Here is a 19,894-nt window from a genome sequence, read left to right as displayed (position 1 = left end):
AAAGAAACAAGTGAACACCGTGATATGAGAGTAGTGAGAGTGAACAAAGAAAAGTAAATCTGACAGCTGGCCAACTAAACAATAAGCTTAAAAGTGTGGTAAAGTTTCCTAAAGCTGAGGAGAGTTGCAGATTTGGGTGCTGATTCTGTTTGGATTCATTATGATTGTCTTCCACATTACATCTAGGAACATCAGTTAGCAACAGAAAAATACGGACAGTAGTTTAAATACAGGATGTGACTTTATTTTAACTATTACATGACTAAAAATTTCACCCCTATAACATTCCTATTGTCTAGAATCCACCTACTGCACATATTTCTCCCATTAGGTGGGCTGATATTATTAAATAATCTCAAATTGAACGGGCAGATAATCAGGAATGACTCAGTCAAAATACAAGCTGTCAGCTCTCTTAGTCTCCCTGCATTTTGGCTTTCCTGCCTGCCAAAGGATTTGGCCCTGTCACATAATTCAGTCTGTGGAGGTGATATCTGTTAATGAATGAGTGGTGATTATTAATGACAGACATCCCGCATCGTCAACATATGTTTTAGTATGATCAGCACCTACCACTGACCACAGATATAGTATAATGTCCTGCAAAAGCTGGTGTGTGTGTGTGTGTGTGTGTGTGTGTGTGTGTGTGTGTGTGTGTGTGTGTGTGTGTGTGTGTGTGTGTGTGTGTGTGTGTGTGTGTGTGTGTGTGTGTGTGTGTGTGTGTGGAGGTATACTGACCTGTATGCAGACATTGGTTCCACAGCTAAACACACAATCTACCTTTAACGGTCATTCCAGAATTGGAGGACATTTAGGCTTCAAAATTTTTGAAAACTAGACCTTCTCTTTTACAATTTTCTGCTACATATTAATAATAGGTAATAAACTATCAAAGGTTTGATTGGCTCAGCTTACACATCAATGGTACCATTTTTATTCCATGTTTTATTTGTTGTTTCCTAACCCTACTCTAATCACAGTAACATGGTTTCTTATCCATGCTAATGTTTGCTTTTCTCAGGAGTAAAACCTAGATATTTAACTAGCTGTTACTGCTGACCAAGAGGACAAACTTACTGATGGAAAAAAGTAAAGAAAAAACTCAAAAGAATTTGTCTTATCCTGATAATACGCATAAAAAGGTTTCATGAAGTAGAGTGAGGAATCCAATCAAGGCTGACAATGTTATGAAAATATGAAAAATCGACGAGAGGACATAGCTTTGCTCTACCCATTCTTTTGGAAAACTGTTTGATGATGTTAATTCCAGCGTATCATATGATTCACTGTTTTCTTCTTCTTCTACCAGCTAAAAAGGTTGTGCTAACAGCATTAGGTGCATGTTGTGGGACACACCTTCCATGCATAATAATTATTATTTAAAATATTGTGTTGATCAAATTTTTTTCCCCAAAATTACAAGAGACATAAATGAAAAAAAAATACCAAAAAAAGGACATTTAAATGTAATTTTAACTGTTTTATTTGAGATTCAATTTTGGTCATGAGTGGAGTGGGACAAGACAAAAATGGCATTTTATGGGAAACATTCTTTTCTCCTATTTTTTTTCGATTTGGTCTCAGGGGAAGTACATTTACACAACAACTGCATGTTTTAGTATTTTGTACATGAATTATTTGAAATTTGATGGGTGGGACGTAAAATATCCTCCAATTCTGGAATGACCCTTAAAACGTAAATGTATCCGATATTACCACACTCCTGCACTGTGTGTTGTTCAGAGCATATAAAGTTAGTGAGTGTGGATAAAGCAGTTGTCATTTGCTCTCCAACAGACACTTCATAAGGTGATTGATAGTTTTCAACAAGCAACCAGTCCTAAGCCGGCCTCTCTATCATGTTAGCTGACTGCACCATCTGCTACAAGGGCGAGAGCACAGCTATTTACTCTTTGTTCTGAGGCTTTGAATTGTAAATTTGTAGTGTCTCGCAAAGTTCTAAATATGGTTTCAGAAGTTTTTCTTTGTTAATATGAATAAAATTAACGTTGGATGCTCGGTTTGGATTTTGGTTAATTTGCATTGAAACACAGGTGACGTTCCCTTTGAAACACTTCTTTCAGTCTGTGAAAACGACCATTTTCAGCTTGTAGCCTTGACTGTAAAGGTGTATTGCTGTTATAACGCTGTTAGCCTCTTAGATTCAGAGAGAGCAGGAGACATAATGGTAAGAGTAATGAGGCTGAGTGTTTGAAATTGGAAATCTATTTCAAATTTGGAAAAAATGATTGTTTAAGTTTATTCCTCCTTAACTGAAAAAGGAATTAGGTTCAAGACAGATGGGGAGAGTAAGGCCTGCGACTCTGAGACGGATGGTTTTGGCTTTGCTTAGTGCTCAAAGTGTTCACATTTTTCAGGAACTAATGACTGCACTGTCAGGATCTATTAGACTTAAAATAACCCTTGAGTTGGACAAAAGCTAGTAAAAATACAGAGGTGTTATCAATAAAATGTACTTGTACTGTCGTAAAGCTACTCATTCTTCAAAAAGTGACCCCTGCGATTGATAGGCTGTCAAATTACATTATAGCAACATTTGTTTTGGATATTCTTACCTTCTAAGAAGAGAAGTCATTCTTTGGTAGAACTTGTGCGACAATGTTCAACAATATTACAATATTTTATGAGCTTATCGCGTTTGTTGTCCTTGCGGAGTTGCTTAGCAGTCCACATGTGCTTTGTGGAATTGGACAAGGCCTACATCCCCCAGTGAAACCTGTGGGGGCACTACAGGAGGACAGGACTGTTGCTACAAGCCAACGGGTCTTTATAGAAACAAAGGAAGTCAATGTCAAACACGTTTCTGCTGGTGGGTGTTGGATCTCAAGGTACACAGCTGGGATGAGGAAAGTATCCATTTTGACAATCTTTCAGTTGCGTCTCTGACAATGACATGGCTCTTTTGGCTTTATCAGAACGCGACCTTCAGCATGCACTGGGATGGTTTGTAGCCGAATGTGAAGCAGTCAGGTTGAGAGTGAACACTTCCAAGTCAGGCCATGGTTTTCTGCCGGAAAACAGTGGAATGCAACTCTTTGGATTGGTGGTGCGTTGCAGCCCAAGGCCTGTAAGTCGAAGTATCTCTGGATCTGTGGTAATGAGTGGTGGGGAAGTGCAATATGAGACAAACAGATTAGTGCCGTGTCGGCAATAATGTTGCTATTGTATTGGACCCTTATGGTATAGAGGGAGCTGAGCAGGAAGGCAAAGCTCTCGAATCAACACTTAATATACAGTCCAACCCTCACCTATGGTCATGAGCTCTGGATATTGACTAAATGAAGGAGACCATGGAGACAAGTGGCTGAAATATGTTTCCTCCATAGGGTGACTGAGCTTAGAAAAATGGGATGAGAAACTCAGACATCCAGAGGGAGCTTTGAGTGGAGTCATTGCTGATTTGAATCTAAAGGCGAAAACTGAGGTCTCCTGGATGCTTCCTCTGGAGGATTTTTGGGCATATTCAACTGGAAAGAGTTCCTTGGGTAAACCCAGAATGTGCTGGGCAGTCGATTACATATCTCATCTGGCCTAGATACAGCTTAGGATCCCCTAAGAGGAGGAGAGAGACATCTGAAATGTCCTGCATAGCCTGCTGGCTGGCTGGCTGGCTGGCTGGCTGGCTGGCTGGCTGGCTGGCTGGCTGGCTGGCTGGCTGGCTGGCTGGCTGGCTGGCTGGCTGGCTGGCTGGCTGGCTGGCTGGCTGGATGGATGGATGGATGGATGGATGGATGTTTTTTATTCTATATTTAGCTACTGCTGCAGTAAGATAAATAAGGAGAGCAAATGTGCAAATATTTAATTTTTTCTATCTGTATGTACTGAAACTGGAATTTAAAGTAGCACTAAATAGAGATGGTGAAATGAAGTACACTGACCTTTAAATTGTAAAGTCAAGAGCTGTCAAGTCAAGTGTTGTCAAGTACAGTACTTGAGTAAATGTATTTAGTTACCTTCCATCTCTACCTGAGTGTGCTTATTAAATCATTTGAGTGCTTTAAATCTTTTTTATCTTCCCTGTAGAAAAATCAATATTATGGAATAGAATGGAAAAGCAGTTTCTGTTAAAATAGGGATCAGCTCTTCACTGCAGGAAAGTAAATGAATTTGAGGAATTTAGAAGCAGACAAGGTGACAAAAAAGCTAGCCCAAGCATGTTTTTAAGACAGCAAGTTTATTTATTTTTTATTTTATATATGCTTACATCTTCTGTCAGGTCAACAGGAACAAAACCACAGGCAACTACCACACCTAATATATTACTCAGCAGCAAGCAACCCCTTTAACGTAGTAAATCAAGGTTTGGGGTTTATTCTCTCTGCACAGGATGATATAAATGAGCAAATGTTGGTACTGATGTCTAAAATTAACACAGCATCATTCCTTGGCATGACTGGTGACAGAAGTTCATATAACTGCAGAAAAATCTGCATTTTGTTTAGGTTGTCAATAGACTAAAATACATCAAAAGAGGCTCTAACAGTGACTAAGAAGCTGGAAAATTCAAAGGAGGAAATGCAGCCTACTAACGTGGGTGCACATTTATATTTATCACCTATAAATGCCATCTGGGACACCTCTGAGGTCACGTAACCTGAGTCGGTAGAAATGTGAATAACCTGGAGGAGCTTCTGCCATTATGTTACAAAAGAGAAGCAAGAAAGACAAATAAAAATAAATTGTCAATGAAAGCAAAGTTGGGAGACTTGGCAGCTGGTGGGACCCACCACCGCAGTCTGCTGATGAGTCACTCAGGTGATAAGAGCGTCTTGAGCGTCAGCTGCTATTTTAGGGAAATGCTAAAACTGCTACTCCGCCTGTTAAAACACAAACGCACACAGCTGCTGCAGTGTGCCGGAAACAATAAAAAAGGTAATTAGATTAACACTCTTCCTACACATGTGAGGAGCAGTGAAAATGCACAGTATAAAGAAGGCATCTACTTTCAGTCCTTAGGGAACATTTTTTACTTCTCATATTTTGATATTTTATTTTATGTATTATGATATATTTTTTTAAAGAGGTAAATCTTTCAGCTAATCGGAAAATGAAGGTTTGTGGAAAATGTTAAGGTTTGACATTTAAAAAGAGGCAGAGCTCGTAGATTTAAATTCACAGTGCTGCTTGGACGCTGATGACATTTACTGCGAACAAAACTGCAAGTGGAGAGTAGAAAGTAAGTAATCAAAATTAGGACAAAATAATTTGATGTTGAAAGAGATGGATGTGAGCGTTGGCTGAAGGATAGGACTCTGGCAGACAAACTGTGTGTGTGTGTGTGTGTGTGTGTGTGTGTGTGTGTGTGTGTGTGTGTGTGTGTGTGTGTGTAAAACTTCCAGCATGAATATTTTACTGGTACTTACTTAGCACAGAGTGTGGCCCCTGAACAGGCCTTGAGCTCATACATACAGTATACACCCACTTCTTAGATGACGCTTTTACGCTGCTTGTCTACTGCATATTCTATGGTATATATTTTTACTCCATTACCTTTTTTAACTCTTATGAAGAACATGAAAGTTTCTGTTGGGGATCCAGAGTTTCTTCTTTCCTTCTCAGCTGAAGCGAGTTCTGCAAAACTGATTTATGAGCAAATGCCATTAAAAGAAAATACCTGATTTGTATAATAATAATAAGTTGTACAGTCTTGAATATTTTAATCTAGTTTTTATTTGCATGAGACAGAAAAACAAGGAAGATGCAATGAAATAATTAATTACAAATTCTGGTAATTATATTTATTTTCTGTTTACTTTAGTGATGTAAAAGTATAATGTAACATCATTCATAATTATTGACACTCTGTCAGAGAGGTGGTTGGTCATTTTTGAGGTTGTAATTGTATCCGATTGCACTATACTTAGATCCTTTAAATGTGTAAGTGGTGATGGCTATGTTCTGCAAATCAATCCGACAACAATACACAACAGTATTAAAATTTAATATAAAGTTAGGTCAAAACAAAAACAGTTTAAGTTACAGTTACAACAAACACTAAACATTTTAAATGAAGGAGTATTTATAAAAGGATTATTGTTGTGTCTCATTGCTTTATATGAAAAGAATTAATCTTTAGAGGAGGATTAGTGTGATTTTATAGGAGCGTGTCTGTTTTTTTGTCAAAAACAAAAAATACCTAAAAAAAAAAAAGGTAATTTTTCTTGGCAAGCACACCCAAAGTAGTTTTTTTTCATTCAGATCTGGCTTTGCATTCATCATACAGAGCTTCGTTGATGGTCAGACTAATTACTTGTAGTTGTATTTCCTTGTGGCATTGCTGTCCTTTCCATGAAGCTGATGCTGAATGTCTTGTTGCAACCACCTACTTTTTCAGCATTAAATTACAGACTTCTCCTATACATTCATCTTACAGTTTTCTTTGTACTCCTCAGCATTTTAAAAATGTAGCATATGTTTGAGTTAAACTGTCGTACTTCACATCACAGTTCCTGAAATGTGAATGTTGTACATGACATGTCGCACAGCCTTTATTTATATTTTTTGGTCAGTCTTCATATGAGAAACTGTCAGTAACTGATAAGAAACAGAACACCCAGAAACATTACATAGTACATGTCTAGTAGATGCCCCATGCTAATGTAATGCATCATTAATAAATATGGCAATTAGAGGCATCGTGTAGAGTTTTCATCAAAATGCATGCTGAGTGCATTCCCTCATAAAACATTTGCATTTTCTTCAAGAATGTAACACCTTCATTATTTACATCCCAGTATGCCGGTGGTCCTCTTCTTTATGCTTGTTTTTTTTTTTATGCACTGCTGCATTTTTCTGCACATTAAAACATCCCACAGTTAGTAGAACAGCAGGAAAATATCAGCACGAAAACAAATGTATAATATGTTACTCAGTTATCCAGGCCCATATTTTTTATATATGAGGGAGCACATACACAAGTTAAAGCCGCAGTAGGAAGAAATTTGGAAATTTGGCTCAAGTCTAAGTTCTTCTCAGAACATTTGAATTACAATATGCTGAAAGGTAAATGAGGATTTTTTGCCAAATGAAGTCAAAAAATACACCAGCTTTAATTTGCTCTTTAGTACTGCTAGTGATTAAGAGTACCTTTAAAAATACACTACCGTTCAAAAGTTTGGGGTCACTTAAATGTCTTTATTATTGAAAGAAAAGCAGTTTTTTTTCAATGAAGATAACATTAAATGAATCAGAAATACAGTCTAGACATTGTTAATGTGGTAAATGACTATTCTAGCTGGAAACGGCTGATTTTTAATGGAATAGAGGTGCAGAGGCCCATTTCCAGCAACCATCACTCCTGTGTTCTAATGCTACATTGTGTTAGTTAATGGTGTTGAAAGGCTAATTGATGATTAGAAAACCCTTGTGCAGTTATGTTAGCACATGAATAAAAGTGTGAGTTTTCATGGAAAACATGAAATTGTCGGAGTGAGCCCAAACTTTTGAATGATAGTGTCCATTAAATACAAAGAATAAATTGTACCTGTATAGTGTGCCAGGGTGTCAAACATATGGCCCATGGGACAAAAGCGGCCCATCAGACGGTCTAAACCAGTCCGTGGAATGACTTTGCAGTGTAAAAATTATAGAGAAGACCTGAACTACAATTGTAAATTTGTAAAGCTGTAAATTTTAAATAATTTCTGGATCTTGACAAGTTGTTTTGATCATAAAGTCAAATTCTCTGTTGTTCAGTTCCACATACCTGAGACTAAAGGTTTTGTGCCTTTGTAGATAGTGATTTGTAAGTTGTAATGCACAAATGATTAACTGAGGCACAATGTTGTTGAAATCGAGCATCTTTCTGGAGAAATTTCAGGTTGTTCATAATATTTTGTAAAAAGATAGTTCATAAAATTTCAACATTTTCAGAATGTACTATTTTGCATTAAAAAGGGGGGAAACATTTGGAGGTTTTTTTTTTGTTTTTTTTTTAAGTTATTATGCTGTGATTTCACTTGAGATCAAATTTGACTACATGTGGTCCCTGAACTGAAATTAGTTTGACAGCTCTGGTGTAAACTAAAGCAGAAATACGTGATGTCCTACTATAACAGTTACAAATACAGGATAATACTGGATTAATATAAGACCACAGCAGCTGCAACAAAACAACTTGCACAAATATCCCCACGCACAACATCTAGTATCATGACAACTTTGTATCTGATATGAGTCAGTGAAATAGTCCCGAAGGGTTACAAACTGGGCCTGGGACCTGTTTAATGAGCCTGAGGTTTAGCTGTTCCAAACCACAGCGTACCACTAATTTGACTGCAGCCGAGGCGTACAGTTCCACCAGCCTGAAATAGCCCTGTGATGATGCCTAATCTCCACTGAGGCCTTTATTCCAGTCACACACAGCCATATGAAAGCATATGATCAAGTATTCTCTTGCATCAAAGTTGCATAATGAGGATGTGTTTTAAATGATATTCAACTGTAGACCCGATCACAGCTGACAGCTACATTGAGAGCAGAGTGCTATGCATTTGCATAGTTATTACTCCGCCAAGGAATGGCGGAGTTATGTGACGATCAGCGTACGTTTGTCTGTGAATCTCTCTGTCTGTCCGTGTGAAACATTACTCAAAAATGGACTAACGGATTTGGATGAAATTTTCAAGGAAAGTCAGAAATGACACAAGGACCACCTCATTAATTTTTCACAATGATGCGGCTTACAGTCTGGATCTACAGATTTGTTAAAAATTTCCCATTGCTAGATATAGCTGCCGGCATGGTGTCGCTGTAACCATGATGTGAACACTGTCAGTTAGGCCTACCTGCCGACAATCACATGATTGCAATCCTACTACAAATTCACTGTGATTTAGCAGTTGGAAATCATACAAGGAACAGTTGATTAAATTGTGGGGGTGTTTCTGAGTCCCATCAATTCCCATTCCCCATTCCAGCTAGGTGCTTCTAAGTTTAGACACATCCTTTGCTAGACAGCAACAGCGTGGAACCGTTTTCTTTCATCTTCACGTGAATTTTTGGACTTTTCGGCCGTGTCTTCGTCATGTCAAGAAAATGCTTCTTAGATAAACACTTCCTGTGCCACTGGAATGGTGACAAAATAAAAGCCTGTAGCATTAAAAATGTGCCTTCAAAATAAAAGCCTGGAGGGAACGGTTATTTTAACACTAGCAGAACAAAGGCTTGCCAAAATTGATAAACTGATCAACAGACCTTTATAAGAGTAATTTACACGTGATTCAGTATAAATACAGAACATGCACATGCATAACACATGCCTGTGCTCAGCACAAGGTCATTTTTCATTAAAGATTTCATCCGTTGGAAATGATACGTCAACTGAGCAACATTGGTGGAGTACTGTGCTCTCTGAGTGCTTTTCTTGTTAGCTATGCATTCCATATGAAGATTTCCTCCTTTCCGGCCCTGTGTAAATTTCATGGCCTCGTATTGCCTCCCACTGTGTTCTGAGCTGCACAATAATTTGCCATTGTTCAGTCATGTTCATGATTATGCTGTCAGTGTTGGTGCAGAACTGTCCAGATTGAAAGAGTGACAGGGAAGAGGAGGAGGAGGAGGAGGAGGAGGAGGGTGAAGGCGGATAACAGCATTTATTCGCTTCTCCCTCATTCTCTGCTGCCTCAGTCGTCTGTTTTCTATACTTTCTACAAAATGACAGGTAGATGCATGAGGAGAAATACGTCTTCATCATCTATTCTTCATCACTTTGTTCTTTTGTCTGATCCAAGTTTCATCACGTATAGTTAATCATCTTTTTTTCATCACCTCTATTGTTTCATCACTTTAAATTATAATGAGCGTTGTCTGTGAGAAGGCTGCCTTTTGAATTTAAATGAATAGGTCTGTTCTACCTTGGTCTCGCCCTCTAAATCAATCCGCAAGGTACAACAAAAATCCTCATGTGTCATAATAGGTTTTGCCTCATCTGACTTCTTGTCTGTATCAGCATCAACCAATAGGAATCATGCTCTTTAAACTTTCAGATTGAGTCACTTAATGTTTATTCTGGACACGACCTGAGTTAAACAAATTTATCTCTGTCTTATCTGATCAAAAATGTGCTGCCAGTATTCACCAGGCTTCTTTTTTTCCTGAAGTTTAATGTTGAAGTTTTGTGCTAAAAAGCATGCTGAGGTTTTTATTCTTTGATGCCATCCATAGAGGTTGACTTGAGGCAATATTGTTTACACTATCTAAGCTCTCACAGAAACTCAGATTTTCATTGATATGCCTGTTCCAAGTCAGAAGCAACAGCCTGTCTGTTTTTCAGAGCAAGAGCTGAGCTAGTAGCATACAATCTGTAGCATCATTTTATGAGCATGACCAACACGGGTCTGATTAGTGATGTCATGAGTCATTGTAAACCTGATTACTGATTACTGCTGCAGCTGTGTTTGGACTGATTTACAGTTGAGCAACAATTTTCCTCTAATTTTTTCCATCTTTATAAAGCCCCACAATAAAAAGAATTTCTTAAATATTTATTTTTGATTGTTCATGTGAGGAAACAGTCTGCTGCTCAACTTAGAAATAATACAATTATTGACAACTTATACAATTTAGACATTTTAGTGATGTTGCACAGTGGTGTACTGACATCTGTTCTATACTGTATGTTTAATGTCATGGTAATGATTTCTGAGCTATATCCACAATGAGCAGTTGTACTAAATATCAGCTCAACTGTGATTTAGTCTGGGTTTTCCAAGTGCCATTTATAGGTTACTAGTAAAAGAAACAACAGATTATCATTTGTTTGATTATTCAGTCATTCATTGGCCTCCGCCAACACAAATAGTCCTACAACTGCACTGAGATTGGACTGTTGCCAAGCAACGCATGTACATTTTCCTGCTCACTGGATTGCGACTGCTTTGTGAATGTCTACATGTTATTGAAGGTCAGCTACTTCTATCATGTACATTTATCTGGATGCTTTCATTTATTGTGCAACCAGTGAAGTACGAATCATCTGCTGGTCTTTAGTGGCCTGATTCCAGTTTGGTCAGACAGCATGTTGCTCCATTGTTGCCTGCTTTCCATGGATAGTAACTTTATACCGAGTGTTTACCTCTGAAAGAAAGGCAAATCTTTGTTTAAATCACAATTCACATAGTAATCTCTGTTTATATAAAGCATCACACCTATGCTCACTCACTGTCATGATCTCTCTCGCCTCGAGTCCCATGTCAGACAGCTTCAGTATGGCAGTGGCTCTCAGGCTGTGGTTGGTGGAAGATGTCTACACCTCTTTGCATGTCCCTGGTAACATCTGTGACAGCTGGTTTACTCCCAGGGGACCGGCGGTATACCAGAAGCTGTCTGTTGCAGCTGTTACCCTCCTGGGGTGCAGATCAACGGCCTTTACACCAGACTGAATCTTTCTCAGCTTTTTCTGGAGAGATGCTGCCGACCAGAAGGGGAGTTCTTCACTCCTCAAATATAGTATCTAGATCTCTCTAGCGGGTCTTTGTAATTTCTTATTTTAGGTCATGGTGATTTATTTTGCTCCATTGTAATCTGAATTTATGGTGAATGATTTAGGTTTGAGATACAGATTCCCCTTTTGCCCTCTGAGTGCAACTGAAAATTGCACCTGACTGGTAAATCTTTTGGATTGTCTGGACTTAGTATAAGAAAGTACTTTTAGATAGGTTGGTCTCCAGCTGATACAAGGAGTGTTGTGTTGTTTTCTCTCTCCTAGCCCTTCTAATCTCTTTATACAACACCTTTCAAAACATTATTAGCTGATATGAATTCTTGGTCCTGTATTAAATTCCATGAACAGCTAACCGGAGGCTCATTGATATAACATTTTAAACCAGCCCAAAGCCCAACATAGCTGCTGATACTGTAGAGCTCCCTTGTAGTTGTCGAGATGGATCCATAAAAGTGCCTCAAGACTGTATTCAACTTTGTGCTCTTAATGGAATGAAAGTCGATGTTTATTTTTGAGACTTAGCCAGGAAAGAGTTCAGAGCCCATGTTGTTTGCCTTGGCTTCATTTTAACTCCTCTCTAGCTTGTCTAGGTTGACTGATGTCCTATGAGCGTACCTGGAGGTTGGGACTGAAGTTTTCAGGCTTCTTTCCTTCCCTACATCCTCCTCTTGCAACCACTTATAATTTAACTTGAATATTAGTTGAGGAAGTATTTTCATATTTGCAATGCAAAGTTTGCTTTGATCTAACATAGATAGAATGCCAATAAAAGTCTAATTATTTGGTCTGAACCAACTGTTATAGCTGTTGTGTAGCTATTGTATAATATAGTGCAGTGCATGATGATAATATTATGTGAACTCCAGTCACAGTTTTTATGGAGTATCTTTTTGTGACACTACAGTGTCTATTCTCAGTGTAGCTGAAAATCGCCTAAAACATTCTTTGTGAAACATTCAGATCCAGTGGAATAGTAGAGCTTCAGCTTTACAGTTGCTTCTGCTCCCCATTAATTACAAAAATACCAAGTGACGCAGCTTTAAGTATCATAAGTTACCAGTGATTTGTGACTGCAAGGACTGTACCTACACAAGAAAAACATAGGCACTGTAGGTTAAAAAATAAAGCTTTGAATTTCTATAGCAAAGACTATGTAACATGGAGAAAGACAAGAGCATTTGAAAATGCTCTGCATCACAGTTTCGACCCAAGACCCATCCCACCATTCGTTTTATGAGCAAGCAGTAGTCTGGAGAAAAATTGTTTGCAGGGCCTGTGGGAGAAAAAGGTTGCAGGCAGATAGTGGAAAGATCAGTCTGTCTCTTGGGGTTACATTTTGGCAGGTATTGGTCCAGTTTCAGCTTTTTGTAGCATTTGTAGCACCTTTCAAGGGTACTTGAACCTGATGCAAGAAACAACAAGGAGCCAGTCTGGAGGCAAAGCAGGAGTGGACTGAAGTGCTGGTGTTGGTTTGTTTTTTAGTGGTCCTTGGTGTAATCTGGTGCACAGAATCACAGATTTTTATTTTGTTCCACGATATCAAAATCATGTTATATGTGTGTCAGTCAGTAGGAGGAAAGCTAATAGGTCTAACAGTCTGTCAGTAGAGAAACTTTCCCTCACCTGAAGCTCCTTAAATAGTGAGTTTAAATAACATAACATGTCATGAAGCCCAGCACAAGAATTATTTTTCATTTTTTCCTCCATTCAGATCAATTTCTGTGACGTCCCATTTTTGGAACTACATCAACGTTTCCAATTCACCGAGTGTTTTTATGAAGCATTGCATACTCTGTCCTCCTTTATCATAAATAATGGTAGCAAATTTCATTGGACATTACAGCAATTTCCCTCAGCTCTAATTGTCCTTGGAAAGTAGCAATCATTGCACACTGTAACAGAATCCGTTCCCCATTCATCACCAGGCATAATAAGCTTTATTATGGTAACAATGCAGGAACTCCTTCTCTCCTCTCTGTCAAGGACAAAGGAAGTGTTTGAAGTATTTTTAGAAATTTGTACAGACAAAAACAGTCTCTGTAATGTCAAAGTTATGGATCTGCACCATGACTGAAGAAATATTGCATGCAAGATTTGACAAATGTGACACTACTCTCTGACTTTATGTCCATTTTCAGTCTCTTTGTTGAATTACAGCTTTTCAGTGCATCATATTTTCAGTGCAGCATGACTGGTAGTTGTTTATAGATGGAAATGTTCACTGAAATATCTTAGCGACTAGTGCAGGGTTTTCCTGAGCTTTGCAGAAGGCTAGAGTGCCGATTAGGTTCCAGTGGTTTGCGGTGGTTGGGCCGTTTTCAAATTATTGAAAGAAATTTTTAAGTTATTTGTTAGTTTGCCCACTGTATATGCCCATTAATTCTTTTTTTATTTTGGAGACAGACAGGAAACGGGGGAGAAGAGTGGGAGGAAGACATGCAGCAAAGGGCCGCAAGCGGGAAGCGAACCCGTGCCGCTGCGTCAGGGACCAGCTCCTATACATGGGTCGCCCACTTAACCTGTTGAGCTATACGGGCACCCATGCCCATTACTTCTTACTAAAGCTGGCAAGAGTTATTACTGTTACAGCCAAAAGTTCAATTTCACCAACTTACGTTTTCAATATTTTATGAAAATCTACACTACCGTTGGGGTCACTTACAAATGTCCTAATTTTTGAATGAAAGACAGTTTTTTTCAATGAAGATAACATTAAATTAATCAGAAATACAGTCTAGACATCGTTAATGTGGTAAATGACTATTCTAGCTGGATTTTTAATGGAATATCTACATAGGGGTACAGAGGAACATTTCCAGCAACCATCACTCCTGTGTTCTAATGCTACATTGTGTTAGCTAATGGTGTTGAAAGGCTAATTGATGATTAGAAAACCCTTGTGCAGTTATGTTAGCACATGAATAAAAATGTGAGTTTTCATGGAAAACATGAAATTGTCTGGGTGACCCCAAACTTTTCAACGCTAGTGTATATGGATTGCCTTCACTTGTACACCCAGGAAGGATAAATGCATTGAAATGTGTATTGTTTGTTCTGAAAATGCATCTAAGGACATAATGGAGATTTTCTTGATTTGTTTCATTTGAACACTTCATTTTCCGAGCTTCTTCACCTTGTAAAATCTTCAATGAAAGTATCACCTGTAATTATTTGCACTTTTAAATTAGATGAGTCTTCAGAGTTTCTGGGTGGCTTTACTAATTACTGATCTCCGCACAGAGAACCATTCATCGCTGTGTTCTTCTGACAGATGTGTTTCTGATTGGTTTCCTCAGGAGCTGGAACAGCAGTTTGAGAGGGAGCGCCTCTCCCTGGAGGAGCAGAAGACGCTGCTCAGACAGCAGCTGGATGAGCTGAGGGACGAGCTGACGTCCAAACTCAACGCAGCCAATGAGGAGGTAGGATGTTCAGACTTCAAATAACTACCTAGTGTGACTCACCAGATGTAGACTTTGGGGAGAAGCCTGGCATTTCTACTGTGTGTTTCACATGACATTCTCCTCTCCCTCTGCTATCTGCGTGTAAATGTTTGAAATGAGACATCATCGCTGCATCGTGGGCATGGCATCATCAGTGAATGATGTAAATAATTACAAACAAGCCAGAGCCTGTTTTTTCCCCTACAGCAGAATGACAATGGATGCACATGATTCTCCTATTTATTCTCTATGCTATGGAGGCCTGGCTACACGCATGTTTAATCAGTAAAAGCTTTGAAAAAAGGTTAAGCTTCAAAAATATTGCATTTTTAAAACCATTATAATCCATCTTACGTTTTTTATGGAGAAAATACACACTCAAAAATCTAGCAAATTTTGAAGTTCAGAAATAGTTCTTGACATTGAGATTAGCAGTTAACAAGATCAATTTAGTAGCTGTTCTGGAGTTGGAAGTCAAATCCAATGATCTTCTTCAGCAATTGAAGTTCACATCTTTCTTGACAATTACCACTAGAACTACCAAGGGTTTAATTTTACTTCCTTCCTGTTTTCAAAACCGTATACATTACTGTTCAAAAGTCTGAGGTCACTTAGAAATGTCCTTACTTTTGAAAGAAAAGCTGTTTTTTTCCAATGAAGACAACATTAAATTAATCAGAAATCCAGTCTAGACATTGTTAATGTGGTAAATGACTATTCAAGCTGGAAACAGATGATTTTTAATGGAATATCTCCATAGAGGTACAGAGGAACATTTTCAGCAACCATTATTCCTGTGTTCTAATGCTACATTGTGTTAGCTAATGGTGTTGAAAGGCTAATAGATGATTAGAAAACTCTTGTGCAGTTATGTTAGAACATGAATAAAAGTGTGAGTTCTCATGGAAAACATGAAATTGCGTGGGTGACCCCAAACTTTTGAATGGTAGTGTAACTCTGTCATTCCTAAAATGTTAGATATCAATAATTAAATATTTAATCACTAAGTGAATTTTGAGGAGTTTGTGATAAAAAGAATAAAAGCCATCGTTTATAACTCAAACCACCGAGAGGTCATTATTACCACTCATTAAAAAAAACACTGGTGCTGCGTTAAACACTTTTGCCATGTCCAGTTGCCTAGCAACGCCTATTGTTTAGACTAGGAGGTTGCAGTGAGATAGAATATAAATATTTATGGCAGGCTTGAAGGGACCTACGTTGAAGGAGATATCTGAGCAGGACAGAGTGGATGGCTGGCTGCTGAAGAACCAGGCAGAAAGTCCAGAGTGTGGGAACCTAAACCAGGCAGGTCCAGTGTGGTAGAGGAGACGCGATGAGCAGTAACAGCGATCTGGCAAAGTGCTTTTAGCAGAACTTTGATACAGGCAGTGTTTAGGAGACTTGATTGTAAGATGTGATGTAGGTGGATGTGACCATGACACACGGGTCTCTGAGGATATTTGATCTATTCCATCAGCAGGCTGATCAAACAGCCTAAAACAAATGGAATATTTATGATGAGCGCTCTGTTTCTGCATTCCCCTACAGCATTACTAAAACAGAGAATCCAGAATTTGTACTGAACTTTTACTTGAGGTTCGTGTTTTACATTTATTAAAATGTTCAATTAATTTTGGGCTATTATGAGTTAAAAAATATATCTTTTGATTTGTAACAACATATCCTAAATCAACTGTACATGTAACCCCACAAATCAAATTTTAAATTGCTATTTTGTCATATGCCAATCATTATTTTTTTTTAAAAAGATGCAAATAAACAACTTAACTGCTTCATGTAATGACATAATTGTGTTTGCTGATGCTGACGCTGTCACAGCAGGAGGTAGAAATGACTGTTAGTGTTAAACCACCTCTCCTCTATGTTGGCTTAACAGCAGGTTTCAAAGTTTATCCTTGACCTTTGATTGTCTACTGATGAAAGCAGTCAGTCGTATCTAAGCTGATGAAAAGTGAACTGAAAATGAAGTGTCCAAGCTGCAGTTCCTCCAATGGCTACTTGAGGCTGGCTCATGTATTAACGTACATAAACACGTATTAAGGCTTAAAGTAATGCATTAAGAGGGGCGTGGCTGTTTTGAGTGACTAGTGGGTGCTGTCGTTGGTCACTTCATGGCCCTTCTCAGCTCCACTCCTGTTCTACCCCCTCACTTATTTTTGTATTTAGCTGGGAGTTAGCCAGAGCCAGGCACTGCCAAGATGGTGACAGCCGGAGCCACCACACTGAGCTTCAAAACAGCTCTTCAGGAAACCTGTGGGTCACACCACAGACGCTTCATCCATCTTTAATTACAGTCTTATCATGTAATATGGTTAAATGCTCCAAAACAGCTATAGAATGCTGCATTGTTTGATTCAAAATGTCTGCTTGTGTTGTTTATAAGGAAATTAGAACGGGTTATTCTGTTTATCTCCTGTTGGTAATTTCACCTCCAAGTTAGAGAAACTGCTTTTTGAATTTGAATCCTGGACCCCTTAACAATATTTGTGACCTGAATGTTAAATAGTATTTACCATTTTTTAAGCTGAATTAAACATTTCCCAGTCATAGGAGCAGTTCTGAAATGAGGGGAGGCTCGCTTGCAAGTCGCTACCATCTCTCTTAAAGGACACACTAAAAATATACAAAGTGACTTATGTGGAAAATTGACTGTATAAACCCAAATTGAGCTGAAGAGTTGCAGTTAATAAACAGTCAAAATGTGACAGCAGATATAATTGGCTTGGAGTTTTTTTAGCTTAAAAAAAATCAGTGACATTGTATGAGCGTTTTTGGATCTGTAGACTGGACTGAGAAGGAATGAAGCTGTTAGTTTGCATGTTAAAATACTAGATTTGGGTGGTTGGAAAAACAAAAAAGAAGAAAGAAAAATCATTCTTTTTCAAAGAAAGGATTTTTTAAATCCAGTTCTTGGTTCAGTCAGGCACCACCGGTCTTGGTAATAAATACTGAGTTTCATTCCACTGAAAACAGTGGTTTTCTGTGTATGCATCCGCCACCACACTGCGTTTGTTGTTGTTGTTGTCTTGGGGCTTTTCATGCTTGCATTTTCAATCGACCTGTACTTCTCACATCGAAGGAAATTAATATCTGATGCATTGCAAAATGTTGCCATGCTGGTAAAAAAAAGTATATGGACTTGACTCATTTAAAAATCAGAAATAGAAACATTTATTGAATGCATTTTTGATGGAAATTCCACCTCACTGAGCATAAAATGCTGATGTAGTTTCAAGGTTGCTGCCACACTGAGATACACCCTGAGGTGCAACTGAGGAGAGGATGTGGATGCAGTTTATTCCCTCTGTCTGACTCTGTCTGTCTGTCTGTCTGTCTGTCTGTCTGTCTGTCTGTCTGTCTGTCTGTCTGTCTGTCTGTCTGTCCTCCCTGCAGGTGTCTCGGCTGCAGGGGGAGGTGCAGCAGGGGGAGCAGGACATTGGATCAGCTGAGGGGCAGATCTCCACTCTGAAGGAGGCGCAGGACAAACTGCTGGAGGAGCTGGATGCGACCAGGGCCCGGCTGAGAGAGACCAGCAACCTGCTGACTGCGCTGCAGGTCAGACAAACAACTCATCTGGTGCAGTACATTCTTTAACCCAGACCTTAAACATCACAACAACACACCCAACCCTGAAGCCTCAAGTTATCCTTAGTCTAAAGAGATTTCTAACTTAATGCCCTAAAATGTGGTTATAATATTCTAACAGCCCTTTGGACAAGTTTAGGATCTCACATTTTAAAGGTGTGCAACTCTAATTGGTGTAAAGGTAGAAGCAGCACACGTACACAACATCCAGAAAATACCCGGCATGCTGCAGTGTCCATATCAGTGGGAAAATATTGATTATTGTCATTGCATAACCTTTTGAACCCCAAGCAGTTTTGTGACTGTTTTGTGCTCCTCTCATGTTTTTTCTAACTGTGAACTAATTTTTCTCTGCAATATAAAGTCCTGCACCTCTTTGGAAACAGCACAACCATGACTAGAAAACTGAGAGAACTAAAATGTATTTTGTGCAGCTTAAGGTACATAACATTTTTAAAAAGTTTAATCTCTTTGTTTATTTTACACAGATACAACAAAAATGTAATCAGTATGTACAACATTTTCCCAAGTGCTCACAGTTGTTTCCAATACTGCACAAAAGTATTACATACTAAAGATAATTTACTGTCAGCATTTTACAACCTCTACAAACTAGGTGTTTTCCACAACACTCTGCACATCAACTCTACAAAGATGTTTCACCACGCTGACTGTATCTTCCATCAACTTGCTCCTCTGTGTACTGTTTTTAACCATGCTGCATTTTTTTTATTTATCAGCTGTTTTGTTTTCCTCTCCTCCTGTCATCTCCTCTCTGCTTTGTGTACAAACAGTCTGTACTTCACCTGAAACGTCTCTGAGTTTTTGTCACACCGCTATTTGTCACAGCTGAGTAATAGCCTCTCAGTTACACTGAGGAGCACAGAATTTTTTTTATCTTTTTACAGCATCTGGTTCAAAGTATTTATTTTTTGGCAAACACAACATGCATTTCAAATCCGCTAGCGGGTTTAGGGGTTCCCGGGGTTTATTAATATTAAAAAAATAATTACTCTCTTTGTTTATTACTCCGGCAAGGAAAGTGGCAGAGTTATGTGACGATCGGCATACGTTTGTCCATCTGTTTGTCTGTCTGTCTGTCTGTCTGTCTGTTAGCAACATTACTCAAAAACGGAGTAACGGATTTGGATGAGATCAGAAATGACACAAAGATCAAGTGAGTAGATTTTGGCAGCCTATAGTCTGGGTCCATGGATTTGTTAAAGATTTCTGTGTCATTGCAAGATAACGGAACGGCGTCACTCTAACTATGACAACAAGTGACACTACGTCAGCTTTCTGATGATCACATAATTGGGATCCTACTAAAAATTGACTGTTGTGGACTTATCGGGACTTTCTGTCAGAAATGATACAAGGA

General features: G+C 38.6%; 1 protein-coding gene across 2 annotated transcripts in view; it reads left to right on the top strand.

The window, feature by feature from the left end:
- fam184ab (family with sequence similarity 184 member Ab) overlaps positions 1–19,894 on the top strand; it is a 213,266-nt gene that overhangs the window by 107,092 nt on the left and 86,280 nt on the right. For both annotated transcript variants that reach the window (XM_055016016.1, XM_055016017.1), the window contains exons 10-11: positions 14,761–14,883; positions 18,322–18,483. In XM_055016016.1, coding sequence (XP_054871991.1) covers positions 14,761–14,883; positions 18,322–18,483 — 285 coding nt within the window. The remainder of the gene's footprint in view (positions 1–14,760; positions 14,884–18,321; positions 18,484–19,894) is intronic.

The sequence above is a fragment of the Amphiprion ocellaris genome, chromosome 12 (genome assembly GCF_022539595.1).
Source record: "Amphiprion ocellaris isolate individual 3 ecotype Okinawa chromosome 12, ASM2253959v1, whole genome shotgun sequence".
Lineage (NCBI taxonomy): Eukaryota > Metazoa > Chordata > Actinopteri > Pomacentridae > Amphiprion > Amphiprion ocellaris.
This window is presented reverse-complemented; position numbering and strand designations above follow the sequence as displayed.